Genomic DNA, 17,183 nt, shown 5'->3' with positions numbered 1-17,183 from the left:
TTGACTAAAAATATAAAATAATTAAAAAATACTTTGATAAAAAGAAAAGATAATTATTGCAAAAGAATTTCGGGGAGGATCCTTTAAAAACTAAAAAGCAAGAAGCAAAACTTTCAAAACAATCCTTGGGAACATCATGGGCCTAGTTTGGGCTAATAGGAATCATAGCTGGGCCGGCCCGAACATCCAAAACTGACGCAGTAACGGACAGAAACAGACAGAGGCAGAGGGTGCTGCACTCAACTGAAGTGGTAATGGTAGAATTGAACGGCATCGTCAAGAGGTTCAACCTGCAGAGAAGAAAGAAGGATTGAATTCATAACCATAATCGTGATTATGGAAGCTTCGGAGTTGGACGAAGGCATGAAGGTGCTGGATTCGTGTTTAGCGCGTATAAATTGGCGCCTCAAACCTTCTTCCAAGCGTCGCTTACAATTAGGTCACCACTCACCTCTCTCAATTCCTCTCTTTCTTTCATCAACTTCATTCACTCATTTCATGGCGTCGAACCAGATATTCTCGCTCTCGCCACAACAATGAGACCGGTGGTTATGATAGACTACGGCGGAATCATGCCGCAGCTCCAACACCACCTCTCTTCGCTCCTCCAACTCGCGCACAAGGTCCTCTTCCGATTTCACCCTCTCTTATTTCTCTCATCCGCCATTCACACTTTTCTTCTTTCAGGAATCCCTAATTTTCGAGCACATACGCGTTATGGTTATACAAGACATGATATACCTAATACACGTGACGGAACTAGCGCAGCATGTGAGATCTAGCTTGAACTCTCAGCAACCGTTGCTCTTTGTGGACCTGCAACACGAATCGCCTAAGGTCTTTCCGACGCTTTTTTCTCCGGTATTTTTTTGTGCTTTCAATTTCGTCAATCGTTTATGCGTCTGTTCTGTTTAGATGATAACGCAAATCGAGGAAAGCCGATTAGCGGTGCAGTTAGTGTCGATTCAGAGGTTGTTTCTGACGATATTGTCTCCCGAGGGAATCGCCGATCCCTCACCGTCGCGGGAAGCGGAATGTACGGATGATGATGCTGACGCCACGTGTCGGAGCTTTGCCTCTGATGAGTGCATTGATCTCAGTAACTGCATGGACAACACTGACGTCACGGTGCCGACCTTGAATGGGTAATGTTAATATGCTTTCGGAACCAATGTCTTTACATTTTCACTTGTAATTTATTGGAAGAGTAAACCTACATTTTGTTCCTTGAATTTAAAACAATTTAGAAAACGCTTTCATATGAGCTGAAATTGCAAATTGAAAATCTCATTAGTCAAAAATTCAAAAAAAAAAAATGTTACTAAATTGATAATAATATATATTTAGAAATCGAAATGAAAATAAGTAACAACATTGGGATTTATTTGGTAAGTTTTTTAGTTTTAGAGAATAACATGATAGTTCTTTTCACTTTCTGGGACCAAAATGACTGTTTATTCTTATTTGAATCTATTTTCCGTCCATATAGCGTAGACTTCCCATGCTTTCATATAGCAGCAACCCAGCATAGATTCAAGACATCCTGATTGTAAAAAAAGGATGCTGACATGTCTCTACCATTATTTTCGGTAATGGTCCCATGTAGGTCGCAGAGCTTGTGGAATTAGCATGGGATGTTACACAGATTGCATGTAGTAGTATGTTACAGCTTAAACTTTTATCTGCTGGTGGGTAGTTCATTGTGCCAGATTCTTGGCTCTTTTAATGAGTGGGATGGTTCAAGTAAAATAGCTGGCTACACTGTTATATATAACCAGAATGTCAATGAAAAGTAGTGAGTTAATATTGTCATATGTTGTGGACATCTGGAGATTAGTTTGTCATGATAATGCACTCACTAAAACTAGTTTGTGCAAAGGCTTTTGTCTTGTTTCCGAATTGAGTCTATTTGAGAGATCAATATCAATTTGTGCTGCCTGAATAGTGATTCATAGAATAGCATAGCTTTTTTCATCCTATTATTTATTAAACGTGTAATATGCGATGGGAGTATCTCATTTTTGTGTATTTATTTGCTTCAGATGGCTTCTAGGCTATCCGGTGGTGTATCTGTTTGACAAGGAGCATATTTCTGATGCCATTTATAATCTTTCGACCAAATACCTTCATATTTTTCAAGTGTTTGTCTGCAGGTTTGTTTTCCTAGGCATTTGTCCATGGTTTATGTTATGAAACTTCCATTATATGTTTGATGTAGAAATTGCTTTAAATTCACCAGAACATTGTTTGTTTTGGCAAAAGCAGAGAGTGGGAAAAGGGATAAATAAGACCAAGAAAAGAGGGGGGAGATATAACAAGGATAAAATGGTTCATGTGAAGAGTCAAAGAGGTGTAATGTATATGCTTCGCAACTATTCAAAGTTCAAACTAATTGGGATTTGGGATGATATCATTGACGACCAACTATATTGGCATAACTAAGCATCTGTTAGGTAGGATAGAAAGAAATAGAGTGAAATTTTGGATTGTTTGGTTTAAGAAAGTGAGAGAAAAGAGAAATAATATTGTGGTTCTGTTTGGTTTAAATAGAAAGAAAAGAAAAAATTATAAGATTAAGTAAATTTCATTTTTGCTCTTAAGGGATAACTCACCGGTAGTGTGTGTCGACACCTTTTTCAATCCGTTATCTTCAAAGTACAATTGATTATTTAGGAATTTCAATCAAGGGCGATAATCAATTATTAAAGCAACGATAATCGATTGAACAAAAGTCTAGATTAAATATTCACAATCGGTTAATAAAAGCTTGCAATCAATTAAACCAGGGTATTTTCAGACCTTAGGAACAGAAAAACTTATTTCTTTGGTGTTTCTTCGCACTTTAGTGAAGAGAAAAAACATGTGGGACCAGACCTACTGATTTTTACATTCTTTCCTTCCTCTCCCACTCCTACCAAATGACCGTGATTTATAAAATCATCGCTATTTCTTTCGTACCTACCTCCATTTCATTGCAATATCAGCTATCCAACAGACTGTAAAAGAGGCAATATTTCATTTGTTTTTCTTGCAGGAATAGTACTCTCAAGAAAGGGACTCAAGCTGAAGAGCTGTTAAGGTAAATACTACATTTGGATTTGTGCGTGTCATTTAGTCATTTAGAATCTTTGGCTATCGAAGAAAAGGTGTGATTGAACTGAGAAATTGAACTGTATACGGGGTGACTTTAATTGTAGTTTATGGATTTGAAACCCACTGAAAGCACATTGTGACCTTGACCATGGCAACACCCACGCTGGAATTAGTCCCACATTCAAAAGGTGTGGGGAGGAGACCTGATTGTCTTTACCCAAAAGATAACAATCATCCTTGGTAATTGTCTAATATGCTGCTGCAAATTTAATTAAAATTTTTGGAAACTTTGGTATACATGAAAGATGCTTTAGCTTGCATGCAAAAGATGGCGGAAAAGAGACAATTGTATCGAGTATTGAGATATGAATGGCTTGTTCAGAGGAACTATTTATTTCTTGCAAATAGCTGATATGTAGAATAGGCTTTTACTGCCAATTGATGCTAACCATAAAATGGTGGAGGGGCATTATAAGTGACCATTTATAACATGGTTGTTCTATTGGCTTGACATTGAGAACTAATATGCAGAATTAGGTTCACACTTTGGGCTGATAATTGTCTTGCATTACCCAATATCAGGCAAAGTCCTTGTCACAGTAACAGAAGAATGTTAGTGTTATACAAAAAAGTATTAGTTTTTTAAGCATGCAGCTGCCAAACTGTGGCTACGTTTGGTGGTGGTGATGTTAAGTCACCACTCAACTGCACGATTAGGTGATTAGCTTCTTTACAGCAATAATATTTTGTTTTATTTTGGGGCAGTCTTGATCGTCACTTTCTTCACGGTCGCCATGTTATATATTGTCAATGAAATTACCCATACAATGGGTGAAATTTGAAGTCATACGAATGTTGTGAAGTTGATCCGCAGATTACTGATATTCTAAGGACTTTTTTTTACAGTTTTTCAGTGCCTTATGATCTAAGCATGAGAGGGAGTAACGAACAATGGGCAGAGGCTTTTCTGGCTCACATGCAGGCAAAGTGGGAAAAATGTGCATATGCTTGGAAGTCGTTAAAGATGGAGGTTAGTGAATGTCATCCTCAAGCTATCGTGTTATAGATGTCACCTCTTTTACGCTCAGCCTGTCAAAATAGATTTGAATCTCACAAAGTACATGAAGTATATGTGAGAGAAGAATGTATTTAGATTAAATTAAATTAAATTAAAGGAAACACTTATCAGAAAATGCGTTCTTTGGTTTAATAGATCATAATACATTGCATCTTATCACATGGATTTTTATATGGAGTTTCGAACAAAAAGGATTCAAAACGCATTGAGATTTATTACCAAAGTCTGTACTCTCTAAGAAATAAATTGATCTCGCGCACACGGATATGCGGCACACTTTAACACGACTTTATCACTAGGAACTACTTTATATCTGGGAAACTATCACACATCACATCCAGTTTTATGTAGATAAAATCCATTTCTAGGTGTTTTGGTAAATAGAAATGGCAGTTACAAATTTAATTCCAAGTGGTGAACACGACCCATTGATCTATTCTTGTCCGCGTTACAGTTACTAATGTTTTTGGACTGGGTAGAGTCTGGTTGGCCTTTCGCTCCTAAATTTTCTTCTTTTATTAAAGGTTGGACAGACGACAATTTCATTGATAAAAAAAATATGAAGTGGTTTAAGTTGTAGCTATGGACCGAGCTTATGAATCAAATTTTCATTCAAAATTTGAAGGAAAACGTTATTTGGCAAATCCAGCAAACGTGATCGTGCCGTTAGTGCATAAGAGGAAAAACAAAAATACAAAGAAAATCAAGAAGCGTTCCCTCGTAAAATGATAGCAAGAAAATCCAGAAAACGAAATCATGCTAATACTTTTGTCAAAAGATTCTATGCCCCTTTGATCAGTTTCAGCGCGTCCTCCTCTTTGGGAAGGGCGGGAATTGCTCCCTTTTTAGTGGTTGTGATTGCTCCACATGCATTTGCAAACTTAAGTACTTCTCTTAACCTTGGTTCATCCTGTAATCAGTAAGCTTAATAAATCAACCATTTGAAATTTTATCAAGACAACCAAAAAAATTACTAAAAAAATCTGTTCATTACGGTGTGGTAGCTAAGCACTCACCTCAAGTATGGCCTGATCATCGACAATCTTGGACAATAGAGCGCCAACAAAGGAATCACCGGCACCAGTTGTATCAACTGTATTAACGTGGAAGGCATCTACCGATCCATGGAAATTCTGGTTTATGCAAAAATTGAGACAATCTCATTAATGATTCAAATAAAAAAGTATCCAAAAACGGGCACAATTATATAGTGACCCAGTAATACGTGCATTTTGATACCTTCCGGAACAAATTCTTCAATTTGAAGGCAATAATAGTATAATACATGATATTTCAAGACGCATTATTAAAAAAATTAAAAATGAACGCAAAAAAGAGAATTTTAGTTCGTATGCCACAGCTTATAGCCTATTGCAGGTTAATTTATGCAGATGAGATGATATTCATACACGCGGCAAAAGAATAGCAAACTCCACCACTAGGCTAGGCTGATAGATTGCTTTATGAAAACGACAAACCGTTCTGCCCTCTTCAACCCCCTCTGACATTACAGGATATTCAAAGTTTAACCTTTCCAAGAGTGAGCTGGAGTTTCCAGCTCACTCTGAATCCAATGTACGAAATTGACGTAACAGGTGAGAATAAAGAGCAAAGCAGTTCAATTTAATTTGATTAAAAAGAGGGAAACAGAAGCAGAAACACACGTGGTGGCCCAGCCCGAAAGCAACTTAATTACAAGCGTATCAATTACAGGCATTCAGAATGACGAGGACACATCATAGCTAACCAAACAAACATCTACGGATCTACCATACTTAAGCAGCTAACTTTGAACAAAATGGTAAAAAAGTAAAAGGTAATTGAAGTGTACCTTGGTGTAGTATCTGGAACCGTGTTCCCCTAGAGTGACAAGGAGTAACTTCAAGTTGGGGTGCCACAATGACAAAGCAGAATCATCATCAATCTTGTCACTTCCAGTGAGGAACTCAAGCTCCACATCACTGACCTTTATCAGGTCAGCCTTCTCCCATATGCTCAGTATTTGCTTACGAGCTTCCTCGGCTGAAGGCCACAATGGTAGCCGAAGGTTTGGATCATACGAAAGCAGGCACCCAGCTTCTTTCGCAACTTCCATGGCCTTAAGGTGTGCCGATCTGCATGGCTCCACGATCAAGCTTATTGATCCGTAATGGAAAACTTTTGCCTGGAATCAAGTCGACTTTCAATTAGCCACCTACCTCAAACTGCTAAGGGTACACTAAATCACTTTAACAATGATCAATAATTTTCATTAATAGATAAATTCATTTCATTGTAAAATGCATGAAACTGGCTGCCAAAACCATGTACTTTATTTTAATTTTTATTATACAGGTGCTTCCTAGCTGTAAATTATGGCCCACAGTCACAGCCCTTCATTCATCATCAGCTAAGGATAATTAATTAAATTAGTTAATTACCACCGACACCTCGGGATTTAAGTTGTACTCATTTTTTTAAAGTTAAATTTTTGTTGTACTCACTTTTACTTAGTGTTTTAAAACCCGGACCGACCTGGCCGGTCGGACCGGTTGGACCGGGAACCGGTGGTCCAGTCGGTCTGAATCTGAAGTTAGATCGGTTATGCAGTCGACCCGTTTCAAACCGGATTGAAACGGTCAATTTTCCGGTTCAACCGGTGAACCGGTGGGTCAAACCGGTTCAACCACTTCTTTTTTTTTATAATTTTTTTAAGGGACCATAAATCACAAAAATAATAATGAAAATTGAATCTCTTAATGAAAAAGTAAGGAGTCTTATTAAATATAAGACTGACTACTTGTTCTAATATATTTGTGTGCAATATATACAACTTAAATAACTTTTATAGTATATTATTAATTTTAAATTATATATTTAATAATTCAATATCTATGTAAATATTACATATATTATTTTGTGATATTAATTACAAGCATATTATATATGTACATATTATTTATATTTTTAATTTGTATTAATATACCGTCTAACATGTAATTTTTTTATGTATTTTTTTACAAAATAAAAATAATTTTAAATAGATAGAAAAATTTAAATTTAAAATAAGATATGAATTTATTAAAATTTATAAGTATAAATATATTTAATATAATATTTTTTAATAAAAATAAATAAAAATCGAGTCATGCGGTTCAACCAGAAACCCACCGGTTCAACCTTTGACTCACTAACCCAATACCTTAACCGGTTCGATGACCGGTCCAGTTTTTAAAACTATGTACTCTTTTAAAAAAAAAAAAAAAAAAAAAGTTAAACTTTGGTTGGTGTTGCTAATATTGGAGAAGATTTCTAGGAACTAGGAATTGTAAAGCTGGAAAAAAAAAAAAAAAAAACTTTATGACATCACCGCAAAAAAACAAGAAGTAAAACATGAAAACAAGCAGATGAAAGAATTAAGTGAAAAACAAGTAATTTTTCAACAACTATATGGAAAGAAATCCGTAAAGCATAAAATTCATAGCACCAATTCCATAAAGAAAATAGAATAAAGGCTAGACTCACGTTGGAGCGTTGGTCAAAGACAACACGGATGACATAGCGCATGGTTACCAAAGAAACACAAAAAAACGAACGAGTGACAGTCAAACAGATAACAAGACGAAACAAATACGCGATCCTCCGAAATCCCAGACTCGTCCCAGCGCGTGGAGAACACGAAGAGTTATAAAAAAAATAAAAAAGCCCAAGAGCTTGTTGGATTGAAAGGAAACAGATCCAAGTATTGAACGAAGCGGCACGTGAAGCACGCCGTGCAATAATCCACCCACCCACCTTCATTATAATTTCGATAACTTCAATAAAAATAAAAATCTATTGCTAGTGCTGGGGGTTCGTGAATCCTAGATCTAGTGATGGGCCCCACCCCAGCAACCTGAATCTGACGTGGCATCATCTTTCACTGGACGCGCGCGTGACGCCACGCGAAGGAAGGAAGGAAAGAAAGAGTTGGTTTTCGGAAGAAAAGAAAAGCGAAAGAAAATTGAGAGAGAGAGAGAGTTGAGAAGCATTACAGATCTGATGAGTTCGAGGTTGAGCTCTTCGGGGCGGAGGAGCATGTCGGCGCTAGGGTTCCGGTAGAACATGAACTCCCGCTCTCCGTCGGCGCGCAGGGTCACGAAGGCCAGGGCGGTGCGCGCCCCCTCGTCGAAGGTGATGCCGTCGCCTCTCACGCCGTTCTCCTTCAGGATTCCGGCCAGCATGTGCCCGAACTCGTCGTCGCCCAGCTTCCCCACGAAGGCCGCCTTGCCGCCCAGCCGCGCCACCGCGATCGCCACGTTGGCCGGGGCGCCGCCTGGGGCCTTCAGGAACCCCGGCGCCTCCGCCAGCGACACGCCGGAGACGGTGGGGACGAAGTCGATCAGCATCTCGCCGAAGCTCGCGATCAGGCCGGTGCCGGTGGCGGGGACGCCGTTGTTCAACGCCATGGGAGAGAGAGAGTGTGTGTGTTTGGTTTCTGAAAGAGTGTTTGGGAGAGAGAGAGAGAGAGAGAGTGATTGGGTTGGTGGAGATTATATAGAAGGAGTTTTGCACAGAAAGGGATTTTCTTTTTATTAAAGGGTTTATTAATTTATGGAAAAACATTTATTTGGCTGCAATTATTTATTTATACGTCATTTGTGCTGTTTTGCAGAATTACCGATAATATTTACTTGTATTTAATACGTAGATTTTATTAATATATATATATTATTAATATAAAATTGTACCAACTAGTATCCCAAAGTGTTTTGGTTTAATTTATTGATTAACGGTGCTAGTGGATGGAGGATGCAGAACATAATTGGCCTGATTTGTTGAATTCTGGTGACGAGTCATTGGTTTCGGTGGGGCGTGAATGTTGTTGGATTTGGACTCATTATCCACTGCTTTAAATTCAAACTTACTTTTCTAGGCTAACTGGTCGCCCATTCTCTTTGGAATCCCAATATATATAGAATTACATTAATTGCATTTTTTATTTATAAATCATTGTATATTTTGCCATTTAATTTTAAAAAATTTATATATTTTATCATCCAAGCAGTTGTTAATTGATAATTGACTTACACTTTATATCATTGAAATAGATGATCATTACTATTAACATGTAATGTTAATCGTGTAATGTGATATATTATATTATGTTCATATTCACATTTCACATTTCACATTAGTAATTCAAGTCAACAATCAAATGTACATATTATTTCAACTATAACATTATACATTTTATTAATTATTATTGATTTTATTAAAATGTGTTGTGCATGAGAAATTACTTATGAGTTTTTAGTTGTTTATGAGTATTTTTAAACAGATGTCTAGTTTGACCTGTAAGAGGAGATGTATATAAGATTTATTTTAAAACTTAAGTTTTATAAATTAATTTCTTAAGAAATATTAGAGTAAAGTTAGAGAGAGGATCTTTGGAGCTAAGATCCTTTCTTCTTGTTTCCTTCCACTTAAGGTAGGCTTGGTGGTTGAATAGTGATTCTAGCTCCATAATTGAGAATCAAAGTTGTGATTGGGTTGTATAGAGCTTTCAGGTGATAGTTTCGAGTTTGTCTTCTTTATTTTTCTTCGTTTCTCTGCTATCCAAAGGTAAAAGAAGGTAGTGTACTAGTAGCCACCTTATAGGCAAGCCGAATACCCCTTCGGCATCAGGGCAAGCCGAATACCTCTTCGGCATCAGAGCAGGCCGAACACCCCTTTGGCCTCAAAGCAGATTAAATACTCCCTTGCCCTCAACTTTGGCCAAACACCCCTTTGGCCGAAGCAAGCCGAGTACCCCTTCGGCGTCAGGGCAGGCCGAACACCTCTTTGGCATCAGAGCAGGCCGAACACTCCTTCGGCCTCAGGACAGGCCGGACACCCCTTCGGCCTCAAGGCAGACCGAACTGTCTCAAGACAAGCCAAATACCCCTTCAGCCTCGAGATAGACCGAATACCTTCCAGAAAGGACGTATACCCCCTTCGGCTTTGATGCAGGCCGAGCACCCTTTCGGCCTCAAGCTTGGACGAAGACCCAGAAGAAAGTCAACTCATGAAAGACATATAGATTAGGACCTCTATTACACAATGAGTACGCACCTAATTAGGAGAGATTAAGCATAAACAACCTATTACCCATTCTCGAGGCAGAAGGCCCACCAGGCCCAAACATGTCACTATAAATATACAGGTGATGTGACATAAATGAGGTACGTTACTATTCCCACTGGTGCATTTATTGCTCTGAACCGAACACTGACTTGATCGTCGGAGTGCCTTTGCAGGTACCATCCCCCTCCAATCGGAACTAGTGTTCGGTCGGCACGGAAGATTCAGAAGGACTTGGAGTCAGCTAGGAAGGATTAAGGAGAAAAGTGTTCTTACACAGGAACATTTTAGTGTACTAGTAGCCACCTTATAGGCAAGCCGAATACCCCTTCGGCATCAGGGCAAGCCGAATACCTCTTCGGCATCAGAGCAGGCCGAACACCCCTTTGGCCTCAAAGCAGATTAAATACTCCCTTGCCCTCAACTTTGGCCAAACACCCCTTTGGCCGAAGCAAGCCGAGTACCCCTTCGGCGTCAGGGCAGGCCGAACACCTCTTTGGCATCAGAGCAGGCCGAACACTCCTTCGGCCTCAGGACAGGCCGGACACCCCTTCGGCCTCAAGGCAGACCGAACTGTCTCAAGACAAGCCAAATACCCCTTCAGCCTCGAGATAGACCGAATACCTTCCAGAAAGGACGTATACCCCCTTCGGCTTTGATGCAGGCCGAGCACCCTTTCGGCCTCAAGCTTGGACGAAGACCCAGAAGAAAGTCAACTCATGAAAGACATATAGATTAGGACCTCTATTACACAATGAGTACGCACCTAATTAGGAGAGATTAAGCATAAACAACCTATTACCCATTCTCGAGGCAGAAGGCCCACCAGGCCCAAACATGTCACTATAAATATACAGGTGATGTGACATAAATGAGGTACGTTACTATTCCCACTGGTGCATTTATTGCTCTGAACCGAACACTGACTTGATCGTCGGAGTGCCTTTGCAGGTACCATCCCCCTCCAATCGGAACTAGTGTTCGGTCGGCACGGAAGATTCAGAAGGACTTGGAGTCAGCTAGGAAGGATTAAGGAGAAAAGTGTTCTTACACAGGAACATTTTAGTGTACTAGTAGCCACCTTATAGGCAAGCCGAATACCCCTTCGGCATCAGGGCAAGCCGAATACCTCTTCGGCATCAGAGCAGGCCGAACACCCCTTTGGCCTCAAAGCAGATTAAATACTCCCTTGCCCTCAACTTTGGCCAAACACCCCTTTGGCCGAAGCAAGCCGAGTACCCCTTCGGCGTCAGGGCAGGCCGAACACCTCTTTGGCATCAGAGCAGGCCGAACACTCCTTCGGCCTCAGGACAGGCCGGACACCCCTTCGGCCTCAAGGCAGACCGAACTGTCTCAAGACAAGCCAAATACCCCTTCAGCCTCGAGATAGACCGAATACCTTCCAGAAAGGACGTATACCCCCTTCGGCTTTGATGCAGGCCGAGCACCCTTTCGGCCTCAAGCTTGGACGAAGACCCAGAAGAAAGTCAACTCATGAAAGACATATAGATTAGGACCTCTATTACACAATGAGTACGCACCTAATTAGGAGAGATTAAGCATAAACAACCTATTACCCATTCTCGAGGCAGAAGGCCCACCAGGCCCAAACATGTCACTATAAATATACAGGTGATGTGACATAAATGAGGTACGTTACTATTCCCACTGGTGCATTTATTGCTCTGAACCGAACACTGACTTGATCGTCGGAGTGCCTTTGCAGGTACCCTCCCCCTCCAATCGGAACTAGTGTTCGGTCGGCACGGAAGATTCAGAAGGACTTGGAGTCAGCTAGGAAGGATTAAGGAGAAAAGTGTTCTTACACAGGAACATTTTAGTGTACTAGTAGCCACCTTATAGGCAAGCCGAATACCCCTTCGGCATCAGGGCAAGCCGAATACCTCTTCGGCATCAGAGCAGGCCGAACACCCCTTTGGCCTCAAAGCAGATTAAATACTCCCTTGCCCTCAACTTTGGCCAAACACCCCTTTGGCCGAAGCAAGCCGAGTACCCCTTCGGCGTCAGGGCAGGCCGAACACCTCTTTGGCATCAGAGCAGGCCGAACACTCCTTCGGCCTCAGGACAGGCCGGACACCCCTTCGGCCTCAAGGCAGACCGAACTGTCTCAAGACAAGCCAAATACCCCTTCAGCCTCGAGATAGACCGAATACCTTCCAGAAAGGACGTATACCCCCTTCGGCTTTGATGCAGGCCGAGCACCCTTTCGGCCTCAAGCTTGGACGAAGACCCAGAAGAAAGTCAACTCATGAAAGACATATAGATTAGGACCTCTATTACACAATGAGTACGCACCTAATTAGGAGAGATTAAGCATAAACAACCTATTACCCATTCTCGAGGCAGAAGGCCCACCAGGCCCAAACATGTCACTATAAATATACAGGTGATGTGACATAAATGAGGTACGTTACTATTCCCACTGGTGCATTTATTGCTCTGAACCGAACACTGACTTGATCGTCGGAGTGCCTTTGCAGGTACCATCCCCCTCCAATCGGAACTAGTGTTCGGTCGGCACGGAAGATTCAGAAGGACTTGGAGTCAGCTAGGAAGGATTAAGGAGAAAAGTGTTCTTACACAGGAACATTTTGGCGCCCACCGTGGGGCCGAAACTAAAACGGTTCTCGACCCCGAAGCGAGATGGTACTTACGAGAAGTCAGCAGGAGAACGTAGCCACCGAACACCCTTACGGGATGCCCAGAGGCACCCCCATACAACGAACGGATCAGAACGACGGAATGGAAGAATCATACGTGGACCGATCCCAGCAACCTAATCCCTCGTCGGCCCTCGAACAACTAAGAGCCGAAATGATGGAACTCCGAAGGCTCCGAGAAAAGGATGCTCACGAGTTATCTGCCCTGAGAAGAGAGAACGCCGAGCTCAGGAGCGATAACAGGACGTGGCAGCCCTCGCACGATGTACAAAATCAATCAACCCGGGATCAAGGTGAATCCTCAGGATGGTACAAGGAAGTTAATATTCCTCGGCCATCGGGAGTACCGACTACAATGACGCAAGATCAACAAAGGCGGCAGGGGAGGACACCATTCACGCCAGGCATTGCCGGGTCTCGTTTACCCGACAACTGGAAAAATTTAACCTTGGAGAAGTATGATGGAACATCCGACCCTGAAGAACACCTCGATGCGTTTGTTACGCAGGTCGGATTGTACACCGACGACGATGCAATCATGTGCAAAGTCTTTCCTACTTCGTTGAAAGGACCAGCGCTCAATTGGTTCACTCGGCTACCACCCGGATCGGTGGACTCCTTCACATCCCTGTCCTCTCGTTTCGTAATACAGTTCGCCACAAGCCGCCCTCATCAGTTAACATCCATCGCGTTAGTCAATATACGCCAAGACAAGAAAGAAAATCTAAGGGCTTTCATGGAGAGATTCGGAAAGATGACGTTGTCGATTCGGAACCTAGACCCGGCCGTGGCAATGCATCACCTCACCACTGCATTACGGCCCGGGCCTTTTGTCAATAGCTTGTGCAAGAAGCCGCCTCGCGACCTGGACGACCTGCGGCAGAGGGCCACGAAATACATGCAGATGGAGGAACTAGCCGAGTTCCGCAACCAAAACCGACCCGACCTACCTTTCGCCAAAAGAGAGAACGACAAGGAACTCACTAGGCCTCGTCCTCGAGAAGCCACAGATCATGCGAAGAGTAATAGTAGGGGTCCAAGGTATATGCAATACACGCCGCTCAACACCAGCAGGGCCAAGGTGTTGGAACAAGCCCTAGCCACGGAAGTTTTGGCTATTCCTCGAAGAGCTCTGACCCCCCCTCACGCAGACAAGACAAAAGCGTGTCAATTCCATCGGAATAGGGGGCACACTACGGAAGAGTGCTCCGCCCTTCGAGACCGCATTGAGGATCTCGTTAAGGCCGGGCACCTCCATAACTTCGTTTGGGCCGCAGATGACAGAAGAAACGACTACCGCCCTGGAAGAAGGGAGCATAGGAGGGACAACCAAGATCGAGCACCTCCCCGGAATCGATCCCGCGAGCGTAGCAGGTCTCGAGGGAGAAACGACCAACGAGACCGCGATCAGCCCCGGCGAGTCATAAACACGATCGCTGGAGGTTTTGCAGGGGGTGGGAGCTCGTCTTCAGCCCGGAAGAGACACTTGAGGGCTATCAAGTCAGTCAACGCTATAGGACGGGCATCCCCCATTCGTATGCCCTCGATAACGTTCACAGACCGGGACTTTCACGGTATTGATCCAGTGCAAGACGACCCGATGGTCATTAGTGTGGAGATCAACAATTGTCTCGTGAAAAAGACGCTGGTCGATCAAGGAAGTTCGGCTGACATCTTATACTGGAAGACGTTCGAACAATTGGGCATCCCGGAACAAGAGCTCACACCCTATGACGAGCCTTTGGTAGGATTCTCGGGCGAAAGGGTGGATACCCGAGGAACCATAGACCTATATACCCACTTCGGAGACGACCAGCGCAGGCGGATCAAGGTGCGTTACGTGGTGGTACAGGCCAACACGTCATACAACATTCTGTTGGGCAGACCTTCTCTGAACAAACTCCGAGCCATCATATCCACCCCTCACTTAGCCATGAAATTCTCATCCGAGGAGGGGACCGTCATTACTGTACATGCAGACCAGAAGACAGCGCGCGAATGCTACTTCGCCAGCTTAAAAGTAGAGCCAATGCCGAAGCCAAGAAGAGATGTGAACGTCATCGACGACGTCAGCAAACAAAAGCTAGAAGGCATGGAACTCGATCCAAGGATGGACGATGAAGATAGGGTTGAACCCATCGAGACAACAATCCCCTTCCAACTCGGAAAGATCGAAGGACAGGTTACCTTTTTGAGTTCTCGACTATCCGAAGCAGAAGCTAAGGATATCAAACAAGTCTTGAAGAAATACTCGGATCTATTTGCATGGACGACGGTGGATATGCCGGGCATTGATCCAGGTTTTCATTGCCATCGTCTCTCAGTATGCCACGACGCCAAGCCCGTCGCCCAAAAGAAAAGAAAGATGGGTGGAGAAAGAGCTCAAGCAATCAAGGAGGAAACCGCCAAGTTGCTCCAGGCGAGATTCATCAGAGAAGTGAAGTATTCCACTTGGTTAGCCAACGTAGTAATGGTCAAAAAGGCCAATGGGAAATGGCGAATGTGTACAGGCTACACGGATCTGAACAAGGCATGCCCCAAAGACGCCTATCCCCTACCTCACATTGATGCATTGGTGGACGGCGCAGCCGGCCATCACAGATTAAGTTTCTTGGATGCTTACTCGGGGTACAACCAAATACCCATGTACCCGCCGGACGAGGAAAAAACAGCATTTATCACCGATTCGACAAACTTCTGCTACAAGGTAATGCCTTTCGGTTTAAGAAACGCCGGTGCCACATACCAGAGACTCATGGACAAAATCTTCCGCCACTAGATAGGAACATGTCTGGAAGTGTACGTGGATGACATGGTCATCAAGTCCACTTCAGCCGGTGATCATTTGAAAGATCTAGTCACGATTTTTGAAGAAGTGAGGCGGCACCGTATGCGATTGAACCCTGCAAAGTGCACCTTTGGGGTGGCCGGAGGAAAATTCTTAGGTTTCATGTTGTCCAAAAGGGGAATAGAAGCCAACCCCGATAAGTGCCAGGCAATCATCAACATGCAAAGCCCTCGCAACATAAAGGAGGTACAGCGCTTGGCCGGACGGATAGCCTCTCTAGCTCGCTTTCTTCCCTGCATGGCCGAAAAGTCAAGACCTATAATGTCCCTATTAAAGAAAGCTAACAAGTTTCAGTGGAACGAGGAATGCGAGACAGCTTTCCAGAACTTCAAGGCAATGCTAATAGCTCCACCGTTACTAAATAAACCGGACCCTTGCTTGGACATGATAATCTACATATCAGTATCGGACAAAGCCATCAGCACTGTCTTGGTCCAAGAAAAAACGGAGCAAATGCCAGTGTATTTCATCAGCCGAGCCCTGCAAGACGCCGAAACCAGGTACCAACACTTAGAAAAGACGGTCTTGGCCCTTGTACATACTGCCAGGCGCCTTCGACACTACTTTTAGAGTCATCGGGTGCTCGTTCGAACAGATACGCCGGTGACTAAGGTCCTGCGAAGGCCAGAATTGGCAGGACGAATGGTCGCTTGGTCCATAGAATTGTCCCAGTTTGATATTCGCTTCGAACCTAGGGGACCCATCAAGGCACAGAGCTTGGCTGATTTCTTGAATGAGTTTACCCCCAAAGAAATCCCCAATTCTCGCCTCTGGACCCTACATGTGGACGGATCATCGAACCAACAAGGCAGTGGTGCCGGCATCATTTTAGAAGGTCCTGATCAAGTGGTGATTGAACAGTCACTCCGTTTTGGTTTCAAGGCATCCAATAATCAAGCCGAATATGAGGCCCTTCTGGCAGGCCTAAGGTTGGCAAAGGACTTAGGCATCCCCAGAGTACAGTGTTGGAGTGACTCGAAAGTGGTAACAGAGCAGGTCAACGGCACCTTCCAAATCAAAGAACCAACACTTTTGTTATATTTTCACGCGTTTAATAAGCTGAAAGCAGATTTCGAAGATGTCCAGATCAAACATACGCCTCGAGAACTCAACACGAGAGCCGACCAGTTGGCCAGGCTAGCCAGCAGCAAGAAAGTTAGCCATTTGCGCAGCATGATACAGCAAGAGTTGCCCAAGCCAAGTATCACGCAAGCGGAGTGTCTGCAAGTTCAACAAGAAACGCCCAATTGGATGACCGGGATAATAGAATATCTAGTAAACGGGTCTCTGCCCATCGATCCATTGGAAGCGAAAAAGGTGAAGGTCGTCGCCGCTCGATACACTCTAATCGCCGGAGAATTGTACAAAAGGGGGCTCTCGTCACCATTGCTGAAATGTTTGG

The 17,183-nt window shown here is 43.1% G+C and overlaps 3 protein-coding genes across 4 annotated transcripts; 2 read left to right on the top strand and 1 right to left on the bottom strand.

Annotated features, from left to right (window-relative positions):
- The first annotated feature begins 171 nt into the window (after positions 1-171).
- On the top strand, positions 172-4,336 carry LOC109805582 (uncharacterized). 2 transcript variants are annotated; one of them, XR_002240322.3, is made up of 8 exons: positions 172-439; positions 514-623; positions 688-837; positions 916-1,145; positions 2,043-2,153; positions 3,035-3,079; positions 3,198-3,333; positions 4,000-4,139. XR_002240322.3 is itself a non-coding variant. In XM_020367726.3 (7 exons), exons 1-7 carry the CDS (start codon positions 337-339, stop codon positions 4,157-4,159), a joined length of 909 nt encoding a protein of 302 aa, XP_020223315.1. In that variant the 5' UTR covers positions 179-336; the 3' UTR covers positions 4,160-4,336. The 2 variants fall into 2 exon arrangements, 1 of the variants encoding a protein (XP_020223315.1); XM_020367726.3 differs by lacking the exon at positions 3,198-3,333 and having other exon boundaries at positions 179-439; positions 4,000-4,336.
- A 428-nt stretch (positions 4,337-4,764) lies between these two features.
- LOC109805581 (pfkB-like carbohydrate kinase family protein) lies at positions 4,765-8,682 on the bottom strand. The gene is made up of 4 exons (XM_083065432.1): positions 8,185-8,682; positions 6,003-6,335; positions 5,188-5,304; positions 4,765-5,081 (listed from the first exon to the last, which is right to left on the bottom strand). Exons 1-4 carry the CDS (start codon positions 8,596-8,598, stop codon positions 4,953-4,955), a joined length of 993 nt encoding a protein of 330 aa, XP_082921558.1. The 5' UTR covers positions 8,599-8,682; the 3' UTR covers positions 4,765-4,952.
- Positions 8,683-12,916: 4,234 nt separating this feature from the next.
- LOC145952530 (uncharacterized) lies at positions 12,917-15,712 on the top strand. Its single transcript, XM_083064911.1, has one exon. The coding sequence runs from the start codon at positions 12,917-12,919 to the stop codon at positions 15,710-15,712; it is 2,796 nt and encodes a 931-aa protein (XP_082921037.1).
- The last annotated feature ends 1,471 nt before the right edge of the window (positions 15,713-17,183 follow it).

Source organism: Cajanus cajan, chromosome 10 (assembly GCF_000230855.2).
Source record: "Cajanus cajan strain Asha chromosome 10, NIPB_CcT2T_4, whole genome shotgun sequence".
NCBI classification, from domain to species: domain Eukaryota; kingdom Viridiplantae; phylum Streptophyta; class Magnoliopsida; order Fabales; family Fabaceae; genus Cajanus; species Cajanus cajan.
The sequence above is the reverse complement of the archived record's forward strand: the minus strand, read 5'-3'. Positions and strand labels throughout refer to the sequence as shown.

What these genes read in the sequence shown, in the direction of transcription:
- LOC145952530 (XM_083064911.1), top strand. Translation starts at nt 12,917, where the DNA reads ATGGTACTTACGAGAAGTCAGCAGGAGAACGTAGCCACCGAACACCCT.
- LOC109805581 (XM_083065432.1), bottom strand. Translation starts at nt 8,598, where the DNA reads ATGGCGTTGAACAACGGCGTCCCCGCCACCGGCACCGGCCTGATCGCG. An exon ending in GTTCCAGATACTACACCAAG is followed by an intron (nt 5,305 to 6,002) that starts GTACACTTCAAT and finishes TGCATAAACCAG; the next exon opens with AATTTCCATGGATCGGTAGA. An exon ending in ATGATCAGGCCATACTTGAG is followed by an intron (nt 5,082 to 5,187) that starts GTGAGTGCTTAG and finishes TACTGATTACAG; the next exon opens with GATGAACCAAGGTTAAGAGA.
- LOC109805582 (XM_020367726.3), top strand. Translation starts at nt 337, where the DNA reads ATGGAAGCTTCGGAGTTGGACGAAGGCATGAAGGTGCTGGATTCGTGT. An exon ending in CAAGCGTCGCTTACAATTAG is followed by an intron (nt 440 to 513) that starts GTCACCACTCAC and finishes GCGTCGAACCAG; the next exon opens with ATATTCTCGCTCTCGCCACA. An exon ending in CAAGCTGAAGAGCTGTTAAG is followed by an intron (nt 3,080 to 3,999) that starts GTAAATACTACA and finishes TTTTTTTTACAG; the next exon opens with TTTTTCAGTGCCTTATGATC.